The following is a 26532-nucleotide window of genomic DNA, read 5'->3' as shown; positions in this document are numbered from 1 at the left end:
GATGTCACACCAGCACTATTAGTCTTAGTCACTGCTTAAAATAATTGGATTTATTGGCTTCTGTTTGCTTGGGGTATTCTGGGGACCTGAGATTACACCAAAAAACATTTCAAGCAACAGAGAACAGTAAGTTTAACTGCTTCAGGGACACCTTTCATAAGAGTTGTGTCTGCCTGTTTGCCCATCTCTGCTTCTTCCAGCTACAGGCTTGTTGACCTGTCATTAACGTAGGGAGGACGTCCAGGTCCTAACCATAGGGGCAAGTAAACAACTGCTCAGTCAACATCTGAAAAGGAAAACAGATTTGATTTTGCCTTTAAGAGGAGCTTTGATGATCTATTTAAACAACAATACACAATCACAAAGTTTAGCAAGCAGATGCGGCAATGTAGAAATCTCATTAGGAATCAGATTTTTCCATTGATTAAAATAAACAGGATTTCACCTGCAGAGATATTAATTTGATATATGCTTAATGCTACTATCGTATATATTATTGTATTATATCAAAGACATATTCAAGTTAGGAATCCATGAAATTGGGTTGAAATTTATTTGATTTTTTTTGGTTAATTTCTGCTAGGATCACCTTCAACAGTTTGTATTTGGCAGTTCAGAACCAGTGCTGTTACTGAGGCAATGCAGCAGCTAACCCCTGTGTTAAACCGTGCTGAGAGTGGGGATCAGGCATGCTTGCAGATAAAGGCAGAGTATTGACTAGATGATTCTCCAGAGACTCACTTCAAAGATCAGCTTGGGGCCATTCTAGAATTTGTTCATTGATGAGGCTGCAAAAAGGTAAAAAACTCACATATTCTAAATCAAAAGGAAAAAAAGTACAGCTTTGTAAGCTGTTTTTTTTAATGGTGTTTTCTTTCTGCTGGGCACAGTTATTTGAGGAAAAGTTTACCACAGTATTTTTACAATTTTACCATGCTTTCCCCATGATTATGCTATGCCTTTACCATAGTCTAACCTGGTTTGTCATGTTTATTAATATGCTTTACCATACCTCTCTGTTATGCTTTTACTATGGCAAACTTTTATAAGGCTAGAACTGGAAACACAACAACCAATAGAAATTGAGTAACACATTGTGACAGGATTGAAAGGAGTCCCTGTTGTAATTCGCCCTCCCGACCACCGGCAGCGCTGTGTAGGGTTGACCGTGATTGGGTCAGGAGGCTGAACTCTGACCATACAGGAAGTTCCGGGTCAGGCGGCCATCTTGGCCCAAGGTGGGACCATGCGGCCGTCAGGTCCCATCATTGCAATCAGCTGTGCTGTTCTCATCGATTGGCTGACGTGAGGCAGCGTGCTGATTGCAGGGGTGGGACTTGGCAGTATTTAAGCAGTATGGTTTTGCCATTCGGCCCCCTGTCCTGAACTGAAAACACGTGCTGTGCTTTGTTGTTGTTTTGTTTTATCAAACTGCTGTAATTCGCAGAAGCTTGAAACTTAAGGGACTTTGGTGGATTGCCGCAGTGGAAGAAACCCAGGACAAGCCAGTAATCCGTGGAAGGGGGCCAGGAGGCGGTGAGAGGAAACCCACTGCAGGAGCACAGAGAAACCCAGTGCTTCCTTTATTGTTGTGTGTAACGGGACGTTTTTGTTTATTCTTTTTATTTGAAACCTGAGTTTACCATCGCTGGTATTCCAGGTGGTTTTCTTGTTTATTTTCTGGAATACTGGACTGTTCTATTTTTGTTTGTTAAAATAAAATCCTGCCTGTACCATTGAAGGTACAGGGCTCCAAGGACTAAACGACACTTCCGGCTCCTGTGTGCTGTCATTTCTGGTCCTTCCCTAAAGCTCCACCCACTACCCTCCCACAAGGTGGTGTCAGAAGTGGGATGAGCATGGACCGGCACACCCTGCAAGCCGTCTTGGAGGATCAGGAGAGACACCGTGACGGTGTAGAGCGGCGTCGGGAAGAACGGGATGCTCAGAGGGATGCTGAGCGTTCAGCCCATCTGACCGCGATGACTGACAAGATGGCGGCCATGTGTCTGGCCATTCAGAACCTGGTAGTGGCCCAGGCCCAGGCCCAAGCCCAGGTCCCGGCCGCAGCAGCTGGACCAGCGCAGCCGACGCCCAAAATCCGGCTGCAAAAGATGACCTCAGAAGATGACCCGGAGGCCTTCCTGACCACGTTTGAGCGGGTGGCTACAGTGTCAGGGTGGCCAGCCAGATGTTGGGCGGCACAACTCGCCCCTTGTCTGACTGGTGAGGCGCAGGCAGCATACCGGGCCCTGAGCAATGTGGCAGCGGAGGATTATCCCCAGGTGAAGGCAGCTATCCTCCAACGCCTCAATATCACTCCGGAAACGCATTGCCGGCGTTTCCGGACCTACAAGCGTCCAGAGGGAACCCGGCCCCGCATTGCGGCCCAGCAACTCTGGGACCATCTGACCCGCTGGCTGCGTCCCACTGAACGGACCACCCAACAAATCATGGAGTCTGTGGGGGTCGACCAGTTCCTGGAGGTGTTGGAACCGGAGACTCGAGCCTGGGTCGCTCGCCACAGTCCCGAGACGATGGACAAGGCCGTCGAACTGGCGGAGGCTTTCGAGGATTCACTGCTTCGGGTGGACCCCAGTCCAGCCCCAGCAGTCCCAGTGAAGCATCGCCCTTTACCAGCGCACCCAAGGACTGCAGCGAGGCCTTCAGTTTTCCCCGTCCCTTTGAGCGCCTCGACTCCAAAGTGGAGACCGAGGTTAGCTCCCAGCTGGGCCAGAGAGAATCCCTGGACCCCCCCCCCCAGTGGTGGACCAAGGGACAAGCAGCCGTCTCCCACAGCGTTGCCTTCCCCTACCTGCTTCCGGTGCCATGAGGTGGGACACATCGCGAGATTCTGTCCTGCCGCAATGGAGTGTGACGTGGCCTTGCGATGTCCGGACGCAGAGGGTGGTGAGTACAGGGGAAGGGGTCGGGAGGGGCCTTGCATTATTAATGTAGTTGTTGGTAATATGAGTACCCACGCATTAGTGGACTCAGGGTGTAGTCACACTATAATTCGGTCTGCTCTCTTGGAGGGTACGCCCTGGCGGCCACAGGGGTCTGTGACCATCTCGTGTATTCATGGAGAAACCAAGGCGTATCCTACCACTAAAGTTAGAATGACTGTGGAAAGTCGGACGTGCCACGTAGTCGTGGCCGTTGCTAAAAAGGTGCCATACCCAGTAATTTTGGGTCGAGATTGGCCTTACTATACACAAGTTAAGGTCAATGCGGCTCGGCCACCTATTGTAGAAAAGGTGGTCGCAATGGGGGATCCAATTGGCCAGATCTTCCCCTTGCAGGCCGACATATTTACTTCCAGGTTCCGGCCCCATAAAACTAAAAGAGAGCGGAGGGCCGAGAAACTTGAGGGGGCATTAATGAGGCAAGGCTGGGGATTGGTGGGAGAATCTGCTTTGCCTGTCAAACGAACACAGAAGGGGGTGGGTGTCCAGTGTGACCAGCAGGAGCGGGTTACTGAGATCCCTAGAGCAGAAGCTACTGTGGCCCCGCTCGGCATACCGCAATTCTGGGACCGGGGTGTGGACCTAGAGTGGGAGCAAAGTAACGACCCCACTCTGGTGCACATCCGGGGGCGGGTTCGGTCTGTCGAGGGGAAGGAAGTTGAAGGCTGCGGGCCGCTCACATTTCCTCACTTCATCGTGATGGGGCATTTGCTGTATAGGGTATCCCAAGCCCCGGGCACAGGACAGCCTGTAACCCAATTATTGGTTCCGGGGTCTTTCCGCCGGGAGGTCATGCGGTTGGCACATGATATTCCCTTTTCTGGCCACCTGGGGCGGGAAAAGACCTTGGAACGAATACTGGCCCGGTTTTATTGGATGGGACTCCACGTGGATGTGAGGAAATATGTAGCGGAGTGTCCCGATTGCCAGAGAGTAGCGCCGGGGCGGGTTCGCCCGGCCCCGCTGGTCCCACTGCCCCTGGTTTGTACTCCCTTCGATCGCATAGCCATGGACATAGTGGGCCCAGTGCATCCCGCCGACTCTGGATATACGCACATTCTAGTAGTGGTGGATTATGCTACGCGATATCCAGAGGCGGTGCCACTGCGCTCCACTAGTGCCGTCGCCATTGCTAAAGAACTAGTTGAGATCATTGCTAGAGTAGGGGTGCCCAAAGAGATTCTGACGGATCAGGGAACCAACTTCATGTCCGATACCCTCAAAGAAGTATACAAAATTTTGAAAATCCGTCCCATCAGGACCTCTGTGTACCATCCGCAGACAGATGGCCTGGTGGAAAGGTTTAATCAGACCCTGAAGCAAATGCTGAGGCGATTTGTGAACCAGGAACAAAAACATTGGGCAAAACTCCTCCCCTTCCTGATGTTTGCAGTGAGAGAGGTGCCACAGAGTTCAACAGGGTTCTCCCCGTTTGAGCTGCTATATGGGAGACAACCCCGAGGCATTCTCGATCTCGTGCGAGAAGGGTGGGAGGACCAAACCTCTACTTCTAAAAATGTAGTCAAATACGTACTACTGCTAAGAGATCGCTTAGAATTAGTCGGTCGTTTGGCTCAAGAGAACCTGCGCAATGCTCAGCATCAGCAGCAGCAGCAGTACAATCAAAAAGCACGAATTCGGACTTTTCGACCTGGAGATAAGGTACTGCTGCTCCTTCCCACAGCCGAATCTAAGTTGTTTGCCAAGTGGCAGGGGCCTTATGAGGTGGTTCGGGCTATAGGGAGAGTGAATTATGAAATCAGGCAGCCCGACCATCGAAAACCACTCCAAATTTATCATGTAAATTTGTTAAAACCCTGGAGAGACAGAGAAGCCCTGTTTGTTGCTAATGATAGCCCCGAGGAGGATTTCGGTCCTGAGGCAGGGCCATCTGGTCAAACAGCTAAAATTTCGATGGGGGAACAGTTACTTCCCCGTCAGAAACAGGAGCTGGGTCAATTAATTGAGGAATTCAGTGATGTTTTTTCTGAGTTGCCCGGTAGAACTGACATTATTGAACATGCCATTATTACTCCGCCAGGTGTTCGGGTGCGTCAGAGGCCTTACCGGATCCCGGAAAGTCGGCGGGGTGTAATGCGCCGGGAAGTGGCCAGTATGCTCGAGCTGGGAGTAGTGCAGCCTTCCCAGAGCGAGTGGTGTAGTCCTGTGGTAATGGTACCTAAGAAGGATGGCTCCACTCGTTTCTGTGTGGACTTTAGAAAGGTGAACGCTATCTCTAAGTTCGATGCGTACCCCATGCCTCGAGTGGATGAGCTCCTCGACAGACTGGGTAAGGCGAGGTTCTTGTCCACTCTGGACCTGACAAAGGGATATTGGCAGATCCCGTTAACACCCAGTTCCAAGGAGAAAACCGCATTTGCTACCCCGGATGGCTTGTTTCATTTCAAGACCATGCCCTTCGGTTTGCATGGGGCCCCAGCTACCTTCCAGAGACTGATGGACAAGGTGTTACGTCCCCATCATCAGTATGCGGCAGCATATATTGATGACGTTGTTATTTTTAGCTCTACCTGGAAGGAGCACCTTGATAGATTGGCGGCTGTCCTGCAGTCTTTGAGGGAGGCGGGGCTAACAGTCAACCTAGGCAAATGCGCGTTTGGCAAACAAGAGACCCAATATCTTGGCTTTAGCATGGGTAATGGTCGGGTGAAACCAGTGGCTTCCAAGGTCCAGGCCTTGGTGGACACTCCGGTCCCACGAACCAAGGCTCAAGTGAGGTCACTTTTGGGGCTGGCAGGCTATTATCGCCGTTTTATCCCCGAGTTTTCCACCATTGTTAGCCCCTTGATTGACCTCACTAAGAAGAGCGCCCCAAACACTGTAAAATGGTCAGATGAGTGTCAGGAAGCGTTTGACACGATAAAGCGGATACTTTGCCAAGCCCCTGCACTAGTTTCACCAGATTTCGACAGGGAATTCATCCTCCAGACAGACGCCTCGGATGTCGGTCTGGGGGCCGTCTTGTCCCAGGAGATCGATGGGGTAGAACACCCCGTGCTATACATTAGCAGGAAAATGGCTCAAAGGGAGCGCAACTACTCAGTTATTGAGAAGGAGTGCCTGGCCATTAAATGGGCCACAAACTCTCTTCGATATTATCTCCTGGGGCGGTCCTTCACTCTTGTCACAGATCACGCTCCTCTTAAGTGGCTAAACACGATGAGGGACACGAACGCCCGGATTACTCGGTGGAGTCTGGCGCTGCAACCCTTTAACTTCACTGTTAAACATCGTTCGGGTAAGGAGCATCAAAATGCTGATTTTTTTTCAAGGGAGGGGGGTCATTTAGGGGAGTTAGGGTTGGCCGAGTGTGCCTACGGCTCCACTCTGAGGGGGGGGATGTGTGACAGGATTGAAAGGAGTCCCTGTTGTAATTCGCCCTCCCGACCACCGGCAGCGCTGTGTAGGGTTGACCGTGATTGGGTCAGGAGGCTGAACTCTGACCATACAGGAAGTTCCGGGTCAGGCGGCCATCTTGGCCCAAGGTGGGACCATGCGGCCGTCAGGTCCCATCATTGCAATCAGCTGTGCTGTTCTCATCGATTGGCTGACGTGAGGCAGCGTGCTGATTGCAGGGGTGGGACTTGGCAGTATTTAAGCAGTATGGTTTTGCCATTCGGCCCCCTGTCCTGAACTGAAAACACGTGCTGTGCTTTGTTGTTGTTTTGTTTTATCAAACTGCTGTAATTCGCAGAAGCTTGAAACTTAAGGGACTTTGGTGGATTGCCGCAGTGGAAGAAACCCAGGACAAGCCAGTAATCCGTGGAAGGGGGCCAGGAGGCGGTGAGAGGAAACCCACTGCAGGAGCACAGAGAAACCCAGTGCTTCCTTTATTGTTGTGTGTAACGGGACGTTTTTGTTTATTCTTTTTATTTGAAACCTGAGTTTACCATCGCTGGTATTCCAGGTGGTTTTCTTGTTTATTTTCTGGAATACTGGACTGTTCTATTTTTGTTTGTTAAAATAAAATCCTGCCTGTACCATTGAAGGTACAGGGCTCCAAGGACTAAACGACACTTCCGGCTCCTGTGTGCTGTCATTTCTGGTCCTTCCCTAAAGCTCCACCCACTACCCTCCCACACACATGCATTCAACAATTCAATAAAATACAAATACTCTTTTATATACTGGACCAGTAGATCAGTGTCCAGCGATCTCAAGTCCCTAGCAAAACATATTCCAGAATAATGAATTCACAGACCTCTTTATATGTATATCTGTATTCCATACTGTATCTCTTCTAGCAATGTAAAGTATTGTAAACTGTGGCCAAGGACCCCCTGTATAGAAGGTGGAGTGAGAAGCAGTGCTCTGTGTTACACGTATGTGCAAAATATAAACCTTCCATACAGCATGACCTTTAAGTGACCTCCCTTTGGTGTCTCTCTGTCTGGAAGCATAGTAAAGTAAAGGCAAGCATTAGAAATGCCAGAGAGGTATGGTAAAGCCTATTATAAAACATGGCAAACAATGGTATAACCATGGGAAATGGAAAAACGGCAAAATGACTATATACAGTTACAGAGGTAACATTTTATATTGGTGTCCTAATCGTGGCTTTTTAAAAGTACCACATAACAAAAGCTATGATTTTGAATTACTGTATTTAATGCTAATGCTGCGCATATGTGTATCTCCATAGCAGCTGTTGCTGTAGGGAGGCCATACAGAATCTGTGACTACTTCTGGTGGCTTTGTCTGATGCTTTGTATTTGTGTTCAATCTTCAGTTAAAAGATGTTCTGGTGTGTCTTTTAAAATCCATGCCCTTGCCTCTCACTGACTTTTGTACTGACCGTTGTCATACCCATTGTTATATGTGTCAATTTTAACTTCTCAGTCATCATGAGTAAAATGTGAGCTGAAAATGTTCTTGTTAGGATCACGCCCTGCAACACTTTCTGTTATAAATGTTAGCACTGTCTGCATGGGAAAGGGCACGGATCCAAGCAGGGCTCAAACATGTGCCACATGCAGCCAGCGATGCTGCGCACAAATGAACCATGTTGTTGTTGTCTGTAGTGTGAGGAGAAACCTTTAACTTGCAAAACATTTAATTTGCAAACAATGATAACAATAAAGGAAATGGGTCTGCGCCACACAAACAGCGCTCGTGAAGGCGTTGCCCAGCCCAGGCTGTTTGAAGAGGCAGGAGTCTCCATGAGGATGCCGGGACTTCAGGAAGTAGGTTAGTTTAGGGGAGCTTGATCCCAGTGTACAGAGAGGGTTTTTGTAGTGTTGTAGGTTCCTGGAGCGGGACGTTTCTTAGTGAGGCTAGTGCTCGCCTTGTGTGGCAAACTTTTATTTTTACCTTTGTTTTGTTTTGTTTTGTTTATTAAATGTGAGACTAGGGCTACCATTATTGGTACCCTAGTGTCAGCACTTGTGTTAATTAAATCTGCGTGCCTTGGAAGTGGAAAACCACAGAACGATAGAGAATCAGCAAATGGTATCACTAGTCATGAATGATTTCTTTCATGTATTCATTGTAATGATGATCTTCATGTATCTATATGGCTTTACATTGTGGAAGCGCGAGGGGAGTTGGATGCACAGTTAGTAGAGTGGGCTGGGCAGAGGCCTGTTCCCTCCGTATTTCCGAGACACACAACTTAACCACTGTACAAACGGAACAGATTGAGTGAATCAGGGGTCTGCATTATCTGTTACAAAAGGTAGTAACAAAACAGCAGTTTCTGGAGTTTGTTGTGTAAATGTTAAGGGTATGGAATGGGTTACCTTGGCATATTGTTGATGCTGAATCATTGCGAACTTTCAAGACCCAACTTGACACTATTTTGAGATGATTCAGCTAATTATGTAGGAACCGGACAAGTGTTTACAGGCCAAATGGCCTCATCTTGTTTGTAAATTGTCTTGTGTTGCTTTGTTCTGATGAGTGATGTTGTCTGTTTCTTTGTTCACAGTGTGGAGCACGACTTCAGGCTGCAGGAGGGTCAGTTCCAGAGGACATGGAGGGTCGTTGATCTGGAGTCCAGCCAGAGCTCTCCTCTGACGAGCTCGACTGCCAGTCGGCAAGAAGACTCCCCAGTGCCCAAACCCACGCCTGCCACCAAGATGGAGTCCAAAAAGTCCAAACGCAAATGTTTCTGGTTTTTGTGAACCAAGACAATGAACAATGGGATTGAAAAATAAATAAATAAAGACCCCCTTCTGAGGGTACAGGGTGAAATAAAGACAAAAGCAAACTTAACAAAAGCTCCTGCTGGAATGGGGTGGGATCGCTATCCGGGACTTTTCATCAGCACAGGGAAGCGAGGGTTTGGTGAACACCAGCTTTTCTATTTTTAAAATGAATTATTATTACAGCTGTGAAAATCAATTACTAACAACTATTGTAAATAACAGAGAATTCTAGCAGTTTGTGAATGCTCTATTTCAAACCATGGAATAAACGGATCTATAAAGTATTTTATTACACAGGTTTTAATGCCATTGCTCTTGTGTTTGTTGGGTAGAGTGAAATTCATTTGTAGAGATGAAGGTTATCATTGCTCTGCTGCACTTACCCTTATGAAAGGTTACCACACTGATTTGCACGTTCATTTTCCAGTTCTCCCCTCATGCTTTCTTATTGTTATACAACACATTCACCATCGTTGATGGTGCTATGCTGTGTTTTTAATATGCTTTACCATTCCTCCCTGGGCTTTACAATGCTGACCTGTGCTTTACCGTGCAATTCTTTATTACATTGGGCTGTGCTTTTACTATGGTATCAGTGCCAACACATTAAATAAACCACTGCATTAGAATAGCTAAACAACTAAACAGAGTTTACAACATCCCCTACGACACAAAACATCTCCATATTACACAAGAGGACCAGCAAGCTGACAGACAGCATGTAGCAGAAGATCAGCCCAGAATGTGCCGTACAGAACAGGTACATTTTAGTGGACTCACGCTTCTCATATGCTTTGTGAAATGTCTATTTTTCCACTGGATTGTCCTATTGTACAGGGCACTCAGCACTCACACTACAGAGGCCAGTAAAACAACACCAACAATTACTGTGAACAGAGGCTTTGCCGAACCTTTTGCATGACCAGTATGTATGTATGTAGCATCTATGCCTGCATGTATTTGTAACAGGGAGGAGGCTGGGTTTGAACCGGTGACCACACATACTGCAAGCGAGCATCTTGAAGAGCCAGGCTCGTCTTCACACAACACTGCCCCTTACAATACAGGTTCAATAAGGGACAAGACCATTTTCACGCACTTATGGTCAGAACAGCCAAAAAGGCTACTTGTGGAAAAGTGAACTCCCATGTGGTGGATGGCAGCTTTTTATCATACAGCACCCTATACAATATTCTGCATATATCATGTTAATTATTCGAGGAAAGACTAATGTTTCTTTGTTTTACATTTATTTTTCAATATCATTAAATTATTATGTTTTAGACAATCCTCATATTTCAACTAACTATGCCACTGTAAGCAGAGTTGTACATGGAACATTGTGTTCTCCCCCCAGCACTCACTGAGAATGAAGAGCTCTCAGGCTGAAGACGTGAGTACACGGGAGTGCAGGAAAGAGACTTTAATATCAAGAAGCTTCTCCACGTCTCATGTACAAGAAAAGTATTTTACGCTCAATATTTTACTGCTTGTCTACTGCCCAGTGGACGATAATTACCTTGAGTAGTTAATTGGTTAGAGTTCTGGGCTGCAGTGTGGAAGGCAGTGGGTTTGAATAGCTCAGTGGTTAGAGTTCTGGGCTGCACTGTGGAAGGCAGTAGGTTTGAGTAGCTCAGTGGTTAGAGTTCTGGGCTGCAGTGTGGAAGGCAGTGGGTTTGAGTAGCTCAGTGGTTAGAGTTCTGGGCTGCAGGGAAGGCAGTGGGTTTGAGTAGCTCAGTGGTTAGAGTGGTGGGCTGCAGTGGGGAAGGCAGTGGGTTTGAGTAGCTCAGTGGTTAGAGTTGTGGGCTGCAGTGGGGAAGGCAGTGGGTTTGAGTAGCTCAGTGGTTAGAGTTCTGGGCTGCAGTAGGGAAGGCAGTGGGTTTGAGTAGCTCAGTGGTTAGAGTGCAGGGTTGCAGGTAGAAGACTCAACCAGGCCAGAAAATTAAATACTGCACAATTCTCTACAAATATGCAACTCTCCACATCTGCCTTTTCTCCACACGTATTCATTTCAATGTAATGATCTTTCATTCAGAGTATGTATTATTTTAATTTTAGCAGATGTGTGTGTTCGCCTTTCAACTCTTTGGATCAAACACGGTCTCATTAGGTTTTTCACTCCTACAGGCTCAATTGTAATTTCAATAGTAATTCACCTCCTAACAACCAAACAATCTGAAAGATTCTGAAGAGCTTACATCTTTCCAGCAAGCAGCTCATTAGTGAGAAAACCACTGACGCCAACCCGAATACTGTCTAAGGGTAACAGACAAATGTACAGAAAGAGGAACAAACGAGGGAATGTTTACCCAACACGAGGTCCAACAAAGATTCACAAGTTAATGAAAGCTATCTTTCATTTGCAATTGAGCTGCATTTTGTAAGGATTGCAATGGGAAGATAATACAAGTGCAATTACAAACAGTATGCGATCTGGTAAAGTTATGGAACATTATAACATTATTTGTTATCCTGAAGAATAATTTGTATTTATAAAACAGATGGTGAAAGATCAGCCTGTTATGAATTGTTATCAGATCTCATTTGGGAATTTCTATCTTTCATTCAAATAATAAATAAAAACACAGGTAGCAGATCTTCTAATGAAGGAAGAGGGACAGCATCGTTGTTTCTAGACCTGATGTACTGACCTGGATTTACAGTAGCTTGCATATATGCTTCAAGTTCTCATCTGCTTGTGGATCGGCACTGTTGCACCCTAAAATATATTGTTACCGAACACTTTTGGCATTCCATTCTTGGAACAGGAATGTAGGTTTTGGCATTCCATTCTTGGAACAGGAATGTAGGTTTTGGCATTCCATTCTTGGAACAGGAATGTAGGTTTTGGCATTCCATTCTTGGAAAAGGAATGTATGTTTTGGCATTCCATTCTTGGAACAGGAATGCAGGTTTTGGCATTCCATTCTTGGAACAGGAATGCAGGTTTTGGCATTCCATTCTTGGAACAGGAATGTAGGTTTTGGCATTCCATTCTTGGAACAGGAATGTAGGTTTTGGCATTCCATTTTTGGAACAGGAATGTAGGGTTTTGGCATTCCATTCTTGGAACAGGAATGCAGGTTTTGGCATTCCATTCTTGGAACAGGAATGCAGGTTTTGGCATTCCATTCTTGGAACAGGAATGTAGGTTTTGGCATTCCATTATTGGAACAGGAATGTAGGTTTTGGCATTCCATTCTTGGAACAGGAATGCAGGTTTTGGCATTCCATTCTTGGAACAGGAATGCAGGTTTTGGCATTCCATTTTTGGAACAGGAATGTAGGGTTTTGGCATTCCATTCTTGGAACAGGAATGCAGGTTTTGGCATTCCATTCTTGGAACAGGAATGTAGGGTTTTGGCATTCCATTCTTGGAACAGGAATGCAGGTTTTGGCATTCCATTCTTGGAACAGGAATGCAGGTTTTGGCATTCCATTTTTGGAACAGGAATGTAGGGTTTTGGCATTCCATTCTTGGAACAGGAATGCAGGTTTTGGCATTCCATTCTTGGAACAGGAATGTAGGGTTTTGGCATTCCATTCTTGGAACAGGAATGCAGGTTTTGGCATTCCATTCTTGGAACAGGAATGCAGGTTTTGGCATTCCATTCTTGGAACAGGAATGCAGGGTTTGTATTGTACATGTTATGTATATACAGTTATTTTTGCAACAACAAAGTAATAATTCCTAAGGGTCATCATTTGCAAACTGCTTCATTCGTGCCTGTCAGGCAATAAGGTACCGGATCTGGGATCTGGTGCTCTCTGGCATAAATGAAGCCCTGATTTTATATATCCTTCAATAATAACCAGGGTTGCTAGCAATCTGTTTGATGCAAAATAGCGAGGAAAAACAAAGGTTCTCTTTTGTTTTTACACTCCATAGGAAAAAAAAAACAGTAATTGTTTTTGTTTTTTGAAGTTTCTTTTTCTTTTTGTAAAATCAATACAACCAATAACAACAGTGAATTAGCTTTGTATCAATAACCAATAACAACAGTGAATTAGCTTTGTATCAATAACCAATAACAACAGTGAATTAGTTTTGTATCAATAACCAATAACAACAGTGAATTAGCTTTGTATCAATAACCAATAACAACAGTGAATTAGCTTTGTATCAATAACCAATAACAACAGTGAATTAGCTTTGTATCAATAACCAATAACAACAATGAATTAGCTTTGTCTCAATAACCAATAAAAACAGTGAATTAGCTTTGTATCAATAACCACACCCTGTGTACATTGCTATTTAAGTAGATAGCCTGGTTATCAATACTGGGTTTGGGGAAATGTTAGCATTTTACATTAATCACAGAAAAACAAATTTTTTTTAGTTTGTGGTCCAGTGGTTAAAGTCCCTGGCTTGTAACCAGAAGGTCACCGGTTCAAACCCACCTCTGCCACTGACTGACTCACTGTGACCCTGAGCAAGTCACTTAACCTCCTTGTGCTCCGTCCTGCGGATAAGATGTTAAATCAATGTCCTGTTGTAAGTGACACTGCATATAATGCACAGTCCACAGCCTAGCTCTGTAAAGCACTTTGTGATGGTGGTCCACTATGAAAGGCGCAATATATATTAAAAATATTATTATTATATATTGCTGAGAACTAGCATCCCTGCTCATAACTGTTAGCCCCAGGATTAGTCTGGTTACTCATCGCTGGACTTTTATCCATTCTTGAAGAGCAGAGGTTAGTCAGACAGGAGTGTCATGTTCTGCCTGCTATAACGCCGGTGATGATAAAGACAGTCCCTCTAGGTTCCCTCGCATGCATGATTCCATGACCTGACATGTTATGGAGGTGAGAATGATAGGTCTCTAATGTCCCTGCTCTGCCTCATCTTCCCTCTTAAATATCAATACAACAATCTGGCAGTCAGCAGGGGCATCTCCTGTCTTTGCTGATTTGTCACAAATCTCCTCTGGTAATTCTCCTTGTTTCTTTAAGATGCCATGCAGACCAGGCATATGTTGGTCTGGAGATCCTGCAATTCCACAGGTACTTCTGTATTTCCATTTCCTGGACCTTGTTTTGGCTATTTGACCCTGTGGTTCTGTAGCTACAGTACAGTATACTGGGTTTAGCTACAGTACCACAGCATAGTGATATCTATCCCAATGCCTTACTACACAGTTAAAACTGACCACACAGGAAGGACTACCGTATATTACCTATCTTGTCCTGTGGTGTTCATACAGTAATGTGTACAGTGTTATCCCTGTGCTTTACTACACAGTTAAAACTGACCACACAGGAAGCTAACAGGAAGGACTACCGTATATTACCTACCTTGTCCTGGGGTGTTCATACAGTAATGTGTACAGCTTTATCCCTGTGCTTTACTACACAGTTAAAACTGACCACACAGGAAGGACTACCGTATATTACCTACCTTGTCCTGGGGTGTTCATACAGTAATGTGTATAGCTAAGGCCACAAGGTCTGCATCACATAGAAGTTTAGGACTGAGACATAATAAAAAAAGAAAAAGATCTGAACATAATTTAGATCTTTTATTTAACATCATGTAATCAAGGACACTACAACATGGTATTGCAAAAGTCTACTGGAAGCAAAATAGTATTTCATGCAAGATTTCAAACTGCCAGTATATAGAAAACAACAAAGTGGTTTGTAATTCAATAGGTTAACGTTATTCAGCAGGTTTCGTTCGACTTCATGAAGCAAAATGAGTTAATTCTATAAGGCGATGCAAAACCTTTGTCCATAGCTGTACTTCTGATTGAGAGAAACTTTTCACACACAATTCATCATTCAGGAATCTGGAGGCAGCGTTACTGTAGTCCCAGCCTGTCTGACTGTTTCCTGAGCAATTACCTCCCCCATAGTCCTACCCACACAGGGAAGGCAAAACCTTGAATTGCACAAGTGGGATCTGAGTTGCTTAATCATTCAGTGCGTCTATTAACTAATTAGACAATATTAACAAAGAGGACTGAGAGACTGGAAGACAGTGTGGTCTAGTGGTTACAGCTGAGGGACTGGGAGGGAGGCAGTGTGGTGTTGTGGTTAGAGATGAGGACTGGGAAAGAGGCAATGTGGTTTAGTGGTTAGAGCTGAGGGTGGCAGGGAAGGCAGCAGTGTACTCTAGTGGTTAAGGCTTAGCGGCTGGGAGACAGCATGGTCTAGTGGTTAGAGCTGAGAGACAAAGAGAAGGGAGGCAGTGTGGTCTAGTGGTTAGAGCTGAGAGACAGAGAGAAGGGAGGCAGTGTGGTCTAGTGGTTAGAGCTGAGAGACAGAGAGAAGGGAGGCAGTGTGGTCTAGTGGTTAGAGCTGAGAGACTGAGAGAGAAGGGAGGCAGTGTGGTCTAGTGGTTAGAGCTGAGAGACAGAGAGAAGGGAGGCAGTGTGGTCTAGTGGTTAGAGCTGAGAGACAGAGAGAGAAGGAGGCAGTGTGGTCTAGTGGTTAGAGCTGAGAGACAGAGAGAAGGGAGGCAGTGTGGTCTAGTGGTTAGAGCTGAGAGACAGAGAGAAGGGAGGCAGTGTGGTCTAGTGGTTAGAGCTGAGAGACAGAGAGAAGGGAGGCAGTGTGGTCTAGTGGTTAGAGCTGAGAGACTGAGAGAGAAGGAGGCAGTGTGGTCTAGTGGTTAGAGCTGAGAGACAAAGATAAGGGAGGCAGTGTGGTCTAGTGGTTAGAGCTGAGAGACTGAGAGAGAAGGAGGCAGTGTGGTCTAGTGGTTAGAGCTGAGAGACAGAGAGAAGGGAGGCAATGTGGTCTAGTGGTTAGAGCTGAGAGACTGAGAGAGAAGGAGGCAGTGTGGTCTAGTGGTTAGAGCTGAGAGACAGAGAGAACGGAGGCAGTGTGGTCTAGTGGTTAGAGCTGAGAGACTGGGAGGAAGTGTGGTTAAGTGGTCCAGTTGAGGATCTGTGGGGGCAGTTGGCCATGTTCTCTTTAGAGCTGAGGGGCTGCTACCTCACTAACCCTGCATCCATACTGTACTGTGCAACTTCAATGAGCAGCATGGACCCGGGTAACAGTGAGTGTGAATTTCCATGAGCTCCACACTGTGTACTTGAGCAGTCACAGTAAGGGGCAGACAGAAATGTAAAGCTGTAATGTGTTGTTCCAAATCTGTCTTGTCTAATGGGTTGAGTGTACTGGTTCTGAATTTTAATTCCAATGTTTCCTTATTGAGAGAGCAAGTCATGAAAGGTAGAGCACAAGCATCTTCTAAATTGGGCTCCAGCAGGGATATCATTTGTAAGAAATCAAAAGACTGAAACTCTTCCTCACTTTAGAAGCAATAGCCTTTACCTGTCAGGATACTTTCAGCAGAAGCCAGAAACATCTTGAAAGCATCGCAGTATATACTGCATGAATATATTCACAAGTCTTATCAAGTATAGATCCTGCAAAGAAGTATATTTTTAATCAGTAAAAATGTGCTTTGATCTCAACGCACACACACGCACACGCGCACGCACACGCGCACGCACATGCGCACGCACACACACATGCACACACACGGGCACACACACACATACACGCGCGCGCGCACACACACACACACACACAGAGCAGCAGTTTCCTTGTTTAATCCATAACTATAAGGCACTCAATCATAAATACAAATAAGAAACTAGTAAACTTCTTTGACAAACATTTTGACGAGAAGGGGTCGTTCTTTCTTTCTTATTTCATTCTTTTTTTAGTTTTTTGTTTTTTTTTGCACACCAGGTGACTACTCTTGTTCATCTTGGTATTCAGGCCTTACCCAAACACTGAAGAATAAGTAACAAGAGGCACAAAATAAAGTAATTCTCTTTATAAAAGACAGGGACTCAGGGTCACATATTGGACAGAAAGAATTGATTAGTATTAGACTTCTCAATGTCAACGAGTCAATCCGTTAAAACTAAATCATGTTTTCAAAATTCATAAGAATTTATCAAGTAATTATTTACACAACAATTTCAAGAGAGTAGTAGAACAGCATAGTCATTCTACTAGGAATAGTATTTATAACTGTGTTGTGCCAATGCTAAACAGTTCAGCTATGGATAGCTCTTATTTCACTGGCACACAGATCTGGAATTCACTCCCAAACCATATGAAGAGTTTGAACAGCAGGAATGTTTTTAAGAAGGAGGCAAAGACATTTTTATCTAATAGGAGACTTCAGATGGAAGAAACCATGTCTCCCTGAATGCCCCTGCGACCCATATTATTACATTTTCATTTCAATATGTCATTTCTTTTTATATGTGGGTTCCACCCTTTTTATTTCGACAGGACCTCACTGGGTATTAGGTCGACATACTATCTATCTATTTTTATGTACATTTTTGGACTTTGTAAGAATGGTCTCACTGCTGATCTGTTTTATTGAGGTTTGAACATTTTACATTTGATTAAATATTCTGCTTTCTTTTTATGAACAATATATGCTGACTTTTACCAAATAAAAACAAACGGGTGTGGATTTCACTCTTACAGCATTCAACACATCTTCCATCACCTGCAGCACATATTTCAGTATCTACAAAGCGCATCATTTAAGAATATCCTGCACATTTACGGCAGGGTATAAGATTATACAATTATAAAAAAAAAAGCCATCCTAGGACAGGAAAGTGGGCAGCTGTTGTATTGCATTCGAAAGAAAATACATGAAAAAGAAAACGAAAGCAGACATACACCTACACACAGATACACACACAGAAACACACACACACACACACACTCACAGACACAGACACACACACAGACACCCAGACACCCAGTCACACACACACAGAAACACACACACACAGACACAGTCATACACTCAGAAACACACACACACTCACACACACACAGACACCCAGTCACACACACAGACACTCACACAAACAGTCACACACATACACAGTCACAAAGAAAGCCATATGCAAGTGTATGTTAATAAACTATAATAATAAAGTAACAGACAAACTAACATTAATGAACTAACTGTCAAACTAAATTACACAGCATCCCTACACACGTCAAAAAATACTGCAGTTGCTCTAGATTAATTATGAATACCTGTACAGGAGCAATATTCAAGACAGGCACAAAATTATTTAACAGAATGGTGAAGCAACTCACCAGAACGGAAAACACCACATTGCTCGGTGACTTGTGTCTGATTTAGGTTTTTTTCAGGAGCTCGAACAATTTCAAACTTTTTGTAGCAACAGAAACAGCGGCGCGTTTCACTGTTTGCTTACATGCCATTTTGTAGCAATGAGGTGCACTCGTGGAAATCAGGATACAAAACGAGGCAATGATATGACGGCATGCAACGGGGAGGGGGGGGTGTGCTGACCATCTGGCGCATGCGTGGTACTGCAGGAAGGGGGCAGCAGCCCCTTAGATCTGCCTGTCAGTCATGGCAGTGACACGGAGAGGTGGGGAAGAGCGTGTGTTGGCTTTCCCTCTCTCTGAGTGGCTGAGAGGTGGGCCTTGGGGGATTGCTCAGCCCATAAGTACTGCGCTGGGTTATGTATAACAGTGTAGGATGGAGATCCCGAGCTGACCAGCTTAGCGGCAGTGGAGACACTGCGTAAGCAGCACCTTTATATTGTAGTTTTATTACTGTGTTTTATTTTCCCTTTTCATTTCACCTTTTGTTTTCATTATTATTTTGAGCACCTGTGAGTGTGTCAGCTTTTAACTGTTTACCAGTATTGGTATTTCTGTGGTCCTGTGTACCGTTGCCAGTACTCAGGCTACAGACAACAGCGCCCTCTGCAGGCTAAAAGAAAAATATCCAAAATAATAAAACTGGGCACCAGTGCGGTGTTTTGAAGTAAAACTTGTGTCTCCCGTGTGTGTCAGTGAACTGTCCACCACCCTTCCACATGGCATTTCTGGAGAGATTTCATAAACCAATCAATGAGCCTCTCAATGGCAAGTTACATTTGAAAAGACTGAATAAACCATTTGAATTTAAGTTTGATGATGATGAGTTATCAGGTTACAAAACAGTACTGTATCAGTTGTGTACGAATCGCTAGCAGTGTCAAAAAGGTATTCTTTTAAGCAAAGTTCCTGTTCCTTTAGGCAGAGCATTTACAATGGGAAAAATCTTTCATCACAAGGGTGTTCTCTTAGGCGAAGTGTTCTCTCAGTTCCTATACCCAGAGACTACTGTACAGTATTTCATGTTAGATTTCAAAATAACTTTTCATTTGCCAAACTAATATCAACATTTACATATGGCAAAATTCTGTTAAAGAAATAAATCCTTAAAACGAAAGCACACAGCACAGCCCTACGCATGAGCCTCAATCTCATTTAAAATCGATGGTACCTTTTCTTAAGTGATTGTACCTGGGCATCAGCAATATTCATAATTTCTTCCGCAAGTGAATCCCTCCTTGTTGTCTCCCTGTGTTTCATTTCTTTCGCTTTCCACCTGCTGTGGCAAACATATCCGACATTTCCCCTTGACTCATCATGATATCAATAACATTGCATTATAGAAACAATAACATGCAACCCCATTCTGTGTTGTCGACAGAATCACTGGACAACAATGAACTATCAATCAAAATGAATGAATGCAGCCGACACCTTAAGACTCTGAGCGCACGCGAGCAATTACATCACCATGACAACCGTGGCCGACTTCATTCCAGAGCCAGGTTAGATTAGAAAAGAACGATGTTTGAAAAACATATTTTATTTGTTTGGGAGGAAAACTTCGACCATCTTATATGCGATTATATTATGTGTCGGGGGGGTCAAATGGAAGACATCATGTCATGTAGATCGTCTGGGGGGGGGGGGGCAAACAAAGGTCTGGGGGGAGCAACTGTCCCCCCTGCCCTATAGCAAATGACACCCCTGCTACGAAGCAGTATGCAATTCAATGTGTTAATGTAACATTATTCAGCAGGTTTCATTCGACTTTAATTAATTCTATAGGGTCAGGCAAAGCTTTTGGCCATAGCTGTAGACACAGACACACACACACACACACACACACACACAGATACACATAGACACACACAGACACATACACACAGACACACAGTGAACAACAGATTTATTAGGACCTGCCAGAGAATGACAGATTATCAGGACCAAGTGATAATTGCCAGAAACTGTCATTGCATTATTTCATTGTGTTGTCCTAAACTTAGGCTCACCCCTAACCTTTTTTTTAGTTTTAACCCTTTATTTTACTAGGTAAGCACATTGAGATTAAAATCTCTTTTACAAGTGCGACCTAGCCAGTAATGTGATCAGCAGCATGTGTTACAAAGAATGATGGAATGACTGCAGGTAATTAAATCCACAGGAATTCACAGGGCTGAATTCAGAATGAATGACATCAAAACTCAGAGGCAGTGCAGGAGATATTCAGGTGTTATTCCTGTGGGAGTCAGCCGGAATGCATTATACATGTACAGCCATTCTTTTAAAGTGTTACTGATCAATCAATCTAACCACTATTACTGTGAAACAGAGCAAATTACAGGCAATTGCCTTTTTAATTGCTCTGCAGCTCCTGGTACTGTAACTGAGGCCTGGTTAATATAGAGTTCCTGTTTAATTGCAGCCACAGCGAATGCTTTGCTCCCTGTGGAATCCTCAGCAAAGACTGACACTTTCCTGTTGCTGTCCCAGTATCTCCACCTCACTAAATCAGCTCAGCTGGTCAGAAATGACTCACAAACTGAAAGCGCTGAAACCAGGTATTACCAGGATTCATGGTGTTCCAATGAAAAACCTCAGTCAAATACTTAGAGTGATTTAATACAGCATTTTATTATCCCCTTTAACAGAAACATTGAAAAGGAGCAAGCCTAATTCAAACTTACACCCATCACCCACAAAAGTAGTACCCTCACCTTGACATGGGTCTGTGAGAAGCAGGTTACAGTGATGACGTCAGACCTGGAGTATTGTGCTGGCCCTACCAGCACGCAAAAGCAACTGTTATCAATTATTATTATTATTATTATTATTATTATTATTATTATTATTATTATTATTATTATTATTATCCTTTATTTTACTCCTCCTCTTTCTCTCGTTCACTACTCACCGAACACCCACCCCGAGTGAGTGAAACATGCATCTATATATACTGTTCAAACACCCACCCCGAGTGAGTGAAACATGCATCTATATATACTGTTCAAACACCCACCCCGAGTGAGTGAAACATGCATCTATATATACTGTTCAAACACCCACCCCGAGTGAGTGAAACATGCATCTATATATACTGTTCAAACACCCACCCCGAGTGAGTGAAACATGCATCTATATATACTGTTCAAACACCCCACCCCGAGTGAGTGAAACATGCATCTATATATACTGTTCAAACACCCACCCCGAGTGAGTGAAACATGCATCTATATATACTGTTCAAACACCCACCCCGAGTGAGTGAAACATGCATCTATATATACTGTTCAAACACCCACCCCGAGTGAGTGAAACATGCATCTATATATACTGTTCAAACACCCCACCCCGAGTGAGTGAAACATGCATCTATATATACTGTTCAAACACCCACCCCGAGTGAGTGAAACATGCATCTATATATACTGTTCAAACACCCCACCCCGAGTGAGTGAAACATGCATCTATATATACTGTTCAAACACCCACCCCGAGTGAGTGAAACATGCATCTATATATACTGTTCAAACACCCACCCCGAGTGAGTGAAACATGCACCTATATATACTGTTCAAACACCCCACCCCGAGTGAGTGAAACATGCATCTATATATACTGTTGTGCTGGGATTCAATTACTAATTAATTATTCACTTGAATCCCAGCACATGAACTAATTCGTGCAATCCCGTGCTCACATACTATTACATACTTTAAATGCACGTGAAGTGATTGTGCAATCCCTGTGCCTAAATACAACTATATATTTTTGGAATGTGTTTTAGCACTGACAATCAGAGATGAATAGCTGCTCTGTGCTCCACTGATTCGAGTCCACTTCAGCTCTTAACCTCAGAGGAAGCATGAGTGACCGGGTCACGGTTAATCTGTGTCCCCTGATACACACAGAGCAGCAGCACTTCCACAGCATGGCACAAAGAAGATCTCACTGCAGACAGCATCCCTCCCCTCCCCCCTCCCCCCTCTCTCTCATCGCTCACACTCAATAGCACTGCCAGCCCTTTCAACACATGCGCCCCAAACTCAAGAGATTATGAGAACCGATGGCAAAACATTGCAAACTATTTCCTTGTCTGGCATCAGAATGCATGTTTTGTCTGTTATTGATTTGGTCAATGAGCCATACCTTTAAACCCACTCTGTCTTTTAAATAGGAGTCGAAGCAAGTTTGCACTGCTTCTTTTTTTTGCAATGAAGGGTCTGAGATTATGAATATGTGATAAACAGGATTTATGTGTGTATACACTGCTGTGCATTTACTTTCAGGTCGTCAGTTATTGTTTCACTTCCAGGGTCATTTCACTTCAAAGCATGTTAGTAATCAGGCACAGTTGCTGACTGGTGATGACAGGCATTAAAGAAGCGGGGGCAAGTGCTGGACTACAAGAAAGTAGGGCAATGGAAGATGTCTAACAAAGTATGGCACAATAACTATTTATGTATATTTAAAGTAAAGGGAAATTAATGCCTGTGCTGTAACATGATTCTTTACAAACTGCAGTAAATATATTTACTGTAACATCTTCTTTAAAAACGATACATATAGTGAATGGCACCTTTAAGGAAATCATTTCATTAGCTGCTGTTGCTAGATCCTCTTTAATGATGTGTCAGGAATGCCTCGTCAGCACGGCACACTAATGAGCACCTCTTTTCACCTGTGAAAGAAACTTTAACAGTAATACAGCCAAAGCTTGTTTATATGAGCCTGGTGTTTATAACCTGCCCCTGGTATTAACAGGGGTTTTATTGTAAATATTTCTAGAGGGTTTGTGATTGTAAATGTCTTATTGACAATTCTGCAGTAAGAATTGGATTATGTGACCAATTTCACATAGAGTTAGGCAACACCACTTAATTAAAACCACAGTGAAGACAGAGCACAAGCTTCCATAGAACGCAAGGAGATAAACAACATCCTGCCAACTCCTGTAGTGCTTAAATCTTCACTTAAGCTTGTCGAGAAGGTCATAAAAACCCATTCCGCGTAACAATACAGTATGCTTGCCTCCATTACACGATCCTTAATAACTCAAATCCCGAGCTATTGAATTTCTCTGAGCCCGACTCGAAGGCTTTAATAAGGCAGCTGCGTGGGTTTTTTCTGTTTGTGTGAATATCTCATTCTGTGATGTCAAAATATTCTGCATGTGTTTACTACCCCACATGGATAGCATGGTAATGGGATGAAGACTGAAGGAAGCACTGTCTAGCACTGGGGACATGCAGATTCTCTGCGTGGTTGCAGGTAAGGCTACTGTATGACTCTCACACAGTAAAAGATTCTCAGTAGTTTTGAAGCTTACAGTACTTTCCCCCACAATACTTAATGTCTGCCTGTGCGTTGCTCTGCATTCTGCAACAACATTATTAATTGAGAATCTGGGTATATATGAACAAATCTGTCCGCCTGTCCCTCTGTCCATCCTTTTTACATATACTGTACAGCCAGGCGATGGATTGTCCCTCTGCCTGTCTGCCCGTACGTTTTACATATACTGTACAGCCAGGCAGCGGATTGTCTCTCTGCCCGTACGTTTTACATATACTGTACAGCCAGGCAGCGGATTGTCTCTCTGCCCGTACGTTTTACATATACTGTACAGACAGGCGATGGATGCAGTTCTTGGTGATATTCTTCCTCATACTGACAGCTCTAATTCATTTTCTCTTTGCTGTCGTCATGGGAGTGCCCCAGAGTGTTGCAGTCTGTATTTGTTTCACGTACATCCAATCTGTGCAGTGCAGGTTTGCAATCACCAGCCTTGTTGTTCGACCTTGTGATGCATGGGTATAGCACTGTGCTGCCTGTGAGAATTGAGCAAAACTCATAGCATTGTTCTAAAATGTAACTTTTTGTTCTCTGGGTTTCTGCTGACATTGGTAAAGTGAAGAAGAAACGCAGATGTGCTTTCTCTCACACCACGCATCATGCTAGAGGGAAATAAGACCACATTTGTGAAGGAAATTACGTCAGCTAGCTGTAGATCTGTGCTGTACGAAGTCATTTCTTTGGTCAGGTTGGGTCAGCTCAGCTCAGAAACTAACATCTACACTGATGGAGGCACAGAAACTAACATGTCTATGCCATGCCGGCTCAGAAAAAAACAACATCTCTGTGCCATGAAAGCTCAGAAAAAAACAACATCTCTGTGCCATGAAAGCTCAGCTTGGCTCAGAAGTAAATAACATCTACCCTGATGGTGTCTCAGTGTGTGTGTGCTGTGTGCTGTGTGTGTGTGTGTGTGTGTGTGTGTGTGTGTGTGTGTGTGTGGTGTGTGTGGTGCGTGCGTGCGTGCGTGTGTGTGTGTGTGGTGCGTGCGTGCGTGTGTGTGGAATAGAGCGAGCCAGAAAGTGAGCGAGTTTTTAGGATGGAGACAGCAGGAAGAATTTATTGTTTTTGTGGTGTGGTCTTGACCCAGACACGGACCCTGTTTAATTAATAAAGTAGTTTTGTTAGAGTCTGAATCCCGGCTCCGTCTCCCGCTTTGAGCCTCAAGACCAGGAGTTGTTATTTATTCACATATACCACCTTAACACTAGCCACGGAAGTCATTTTGACGGGTTGAGGTTTTCAAATTTAAATTACTCTGCATGTCTGAAAGTTATGCGGTTGTCCGTTTATGACTTTTCCTAAATAAATACCCCGATGGCGTTTGAAAGGCAGGATTACGAAAATAAGGAAGCACGCAACAAAGCAACAAAGCCGTTATTTTGACTTTAATACAAGTTTTTATTTTGAATATAACCTACAATATTCTTATATAAAATATAAGTATGAGAGATTTCATCTTGAAGCTAGCCACAGTGCTTCAGCAAAAACATTTCAATCAGAAAACTGCAAAGCTGCAGGCTGCAGCAGCTCAACCTGGATTCTGTGCTGACACACGCAAGAGCTAACACATGTTACTTTCGGTTTAAATTAAAAACTACTTTCGTTTTTACAGTTTTGTATGTACGTATACCTCTTTACACACTAGTTTCTTTTAAAATGTTTATTATATTTCTGTAATTTTTTGAATTAGTGCTTTATATGTGGTAATTTAGAAAATAAACCCTTTTATGTTTAATCATTCATTTAAATACGGCGTTTTGGCTGTGCAGATGTTTGATATGATGTGCTTGAATAAAACTCTTGAGTTGTACCCGATAGTTTGTCTTTCATTTTAATATTGATGTTGTTTAAAATGTAACCGTCACAATGGCTGCTGGCGGTGGTTTTAGGTATGAGTATAACCGCGCCGGTTATTATATTGTCAGGCATTAGGTTCGAGTGCTCGAAATTTTTAACGCTGGAGTACTCGAGCACTAAATTACTCGAAATTCCCACCCCTAGTGAATAGCTGAAGCACCTTACTTAGCATCTGAAAGATTCACTTCAAAGCTTTAACAAAAAAGGCATATCTTCCTCCGGTAGAAATGTAATGTTCATCTGCTTCCTGCAGTATGAGACTCTGGGGTTTGTCATGTGCACTGCTGTAAGAATCAGGGAAAGCTGTACCACAGCTTTCCAGAGTATCTCAATCCATCACATGAATAAGGTTCAAAGCATGCCGTTTGTGCAACATTGCAATGGTTTTAGTTAAGGAAACAGCTTTATTCACAGGAGGTAAATGGGTTTAATACATGATATGAACAGCAGAAATGAATACATAATCACAAAGGTTACAGCATCCAGATGAGGGTGTCCAGACCCAGGGCCAGACATGATCATTCTGTCCATCTAACAGCAGCTGCTGTATATCACCCTTTACTATACACACTGCTGCTAGTCGAAGGGAGTTCATGGCAGCCTCATAAAGGAACAGTATAAACCCCCAGTACACTGTGTTCGTGAGTCTGAATCTTTGGGGTTTCCTGCAAGTTTCTAGAGCCAGCTGCCACAAACACTTTGCAGCAAACCTCTCGAACTTCATAGCAGCACACAAGCCAAAGACAGTGACAAAGAGGTCTAGACGTTTATCTTGTTTCATTTCTAATAACCCAGGAAGGAAGGAGGATCTGTGATATCTCTGACACACTCACAGCTGCCCCTCTGGGAGTGAGCCATGCATGCATTCACACAGACACACACAAGCACGTGTAACGGATAGGTGGAGGCTGGACGAGAACCGGCGACCCCGCGCACTGCAGGTGAGCATCTTAACCACTATGCAAAAGTGCCCGGCTCATCTGCATTTGTTGTCATAGAGCTTTTAACCTCATCTCATCTCATCTCACACAACACTGCTTGTC

The 26532-nt window shown here is 44.0% G+C and overlaps 3 protein-coding genes across 4 annotated transcripts in view; 2 read left to right on the top strand and 1 right to left on the bottom strand.

Moving 5' to 3' along the window:
• Positions 1 to 9427, top strand: part of LOC117403986 (uncharacterized) — a 120056-nt gene extending 110629 nt beyond the window's left edge. The window contains exon 4 of the mRNA XM_034006551.3: positions 8914 to 9427. Within this exon, the coding sequence (XP_033862442.2) occupies positions 8914 to 9109 (196 nt within the window). The 3' untranslated portion in view covers positions 9110 to 9427. The remainder of the gene's footprint in view (positions 1 to 8913) is intronic.
• LOC117973525 (dedicator of cytokinesis protein 2-like) overlaps positions 1 to 26532 on the bottom strand; it is a 428064-nt gene that overhangs the window by 254443 nt on the left and 147089 nt on the right. The window lies entirely within an intron of this gene.
• On the top strand, positions 1107 to 8880 carry LOC131737168 (zinc finger protein 444-like). The gene is made up of 2 exons (XM_059024505.1): positions 1107 to 2910; positions 6682 to 8880. The coding sequence occupies exons 1-2, from the start codon at positions 1854 to 1856 to the stop codon at positions 6687 to 6689; spliced, it is 1065 nt and encodes a 354-aa protein (XP_058880488.1). The 5' UTR covers positions 1107 to 1853; the 3' UTR covers positions 6690 to 8880.

The sequence above is a fragment of the Acipenser ruthenus genome, chromosome 1 (assembly GCF_902713425.1).
Source record: "Acipenser ruthenus chromosome 1, fAciRut3.2 maternal haplotype, whole genome shotgun sequence".
In the NCBI taxonomy this organism is placed as follows: domain Eukaryota; kingdom Metazoa; phylum Chordata; class Actinopteri; order Acipenseriformes; family Acipenseridae; genus Acipenser; species Acipenser ruthenus.
The sequence above is the reverse complement of the archived record's forward strand: the minus strand, read 5'-3'. Positions and strand labels throughout refer to the sequence as shown.

Coding starts and splice junctions, on each gene's coding strand:
- LOC131737168 (XM_059024505.1), top strand. CDS start 1,854: ATGAGCATGGACCGGCACACCCTGCAAGCCGTCTTGGAGGATCAGGAG.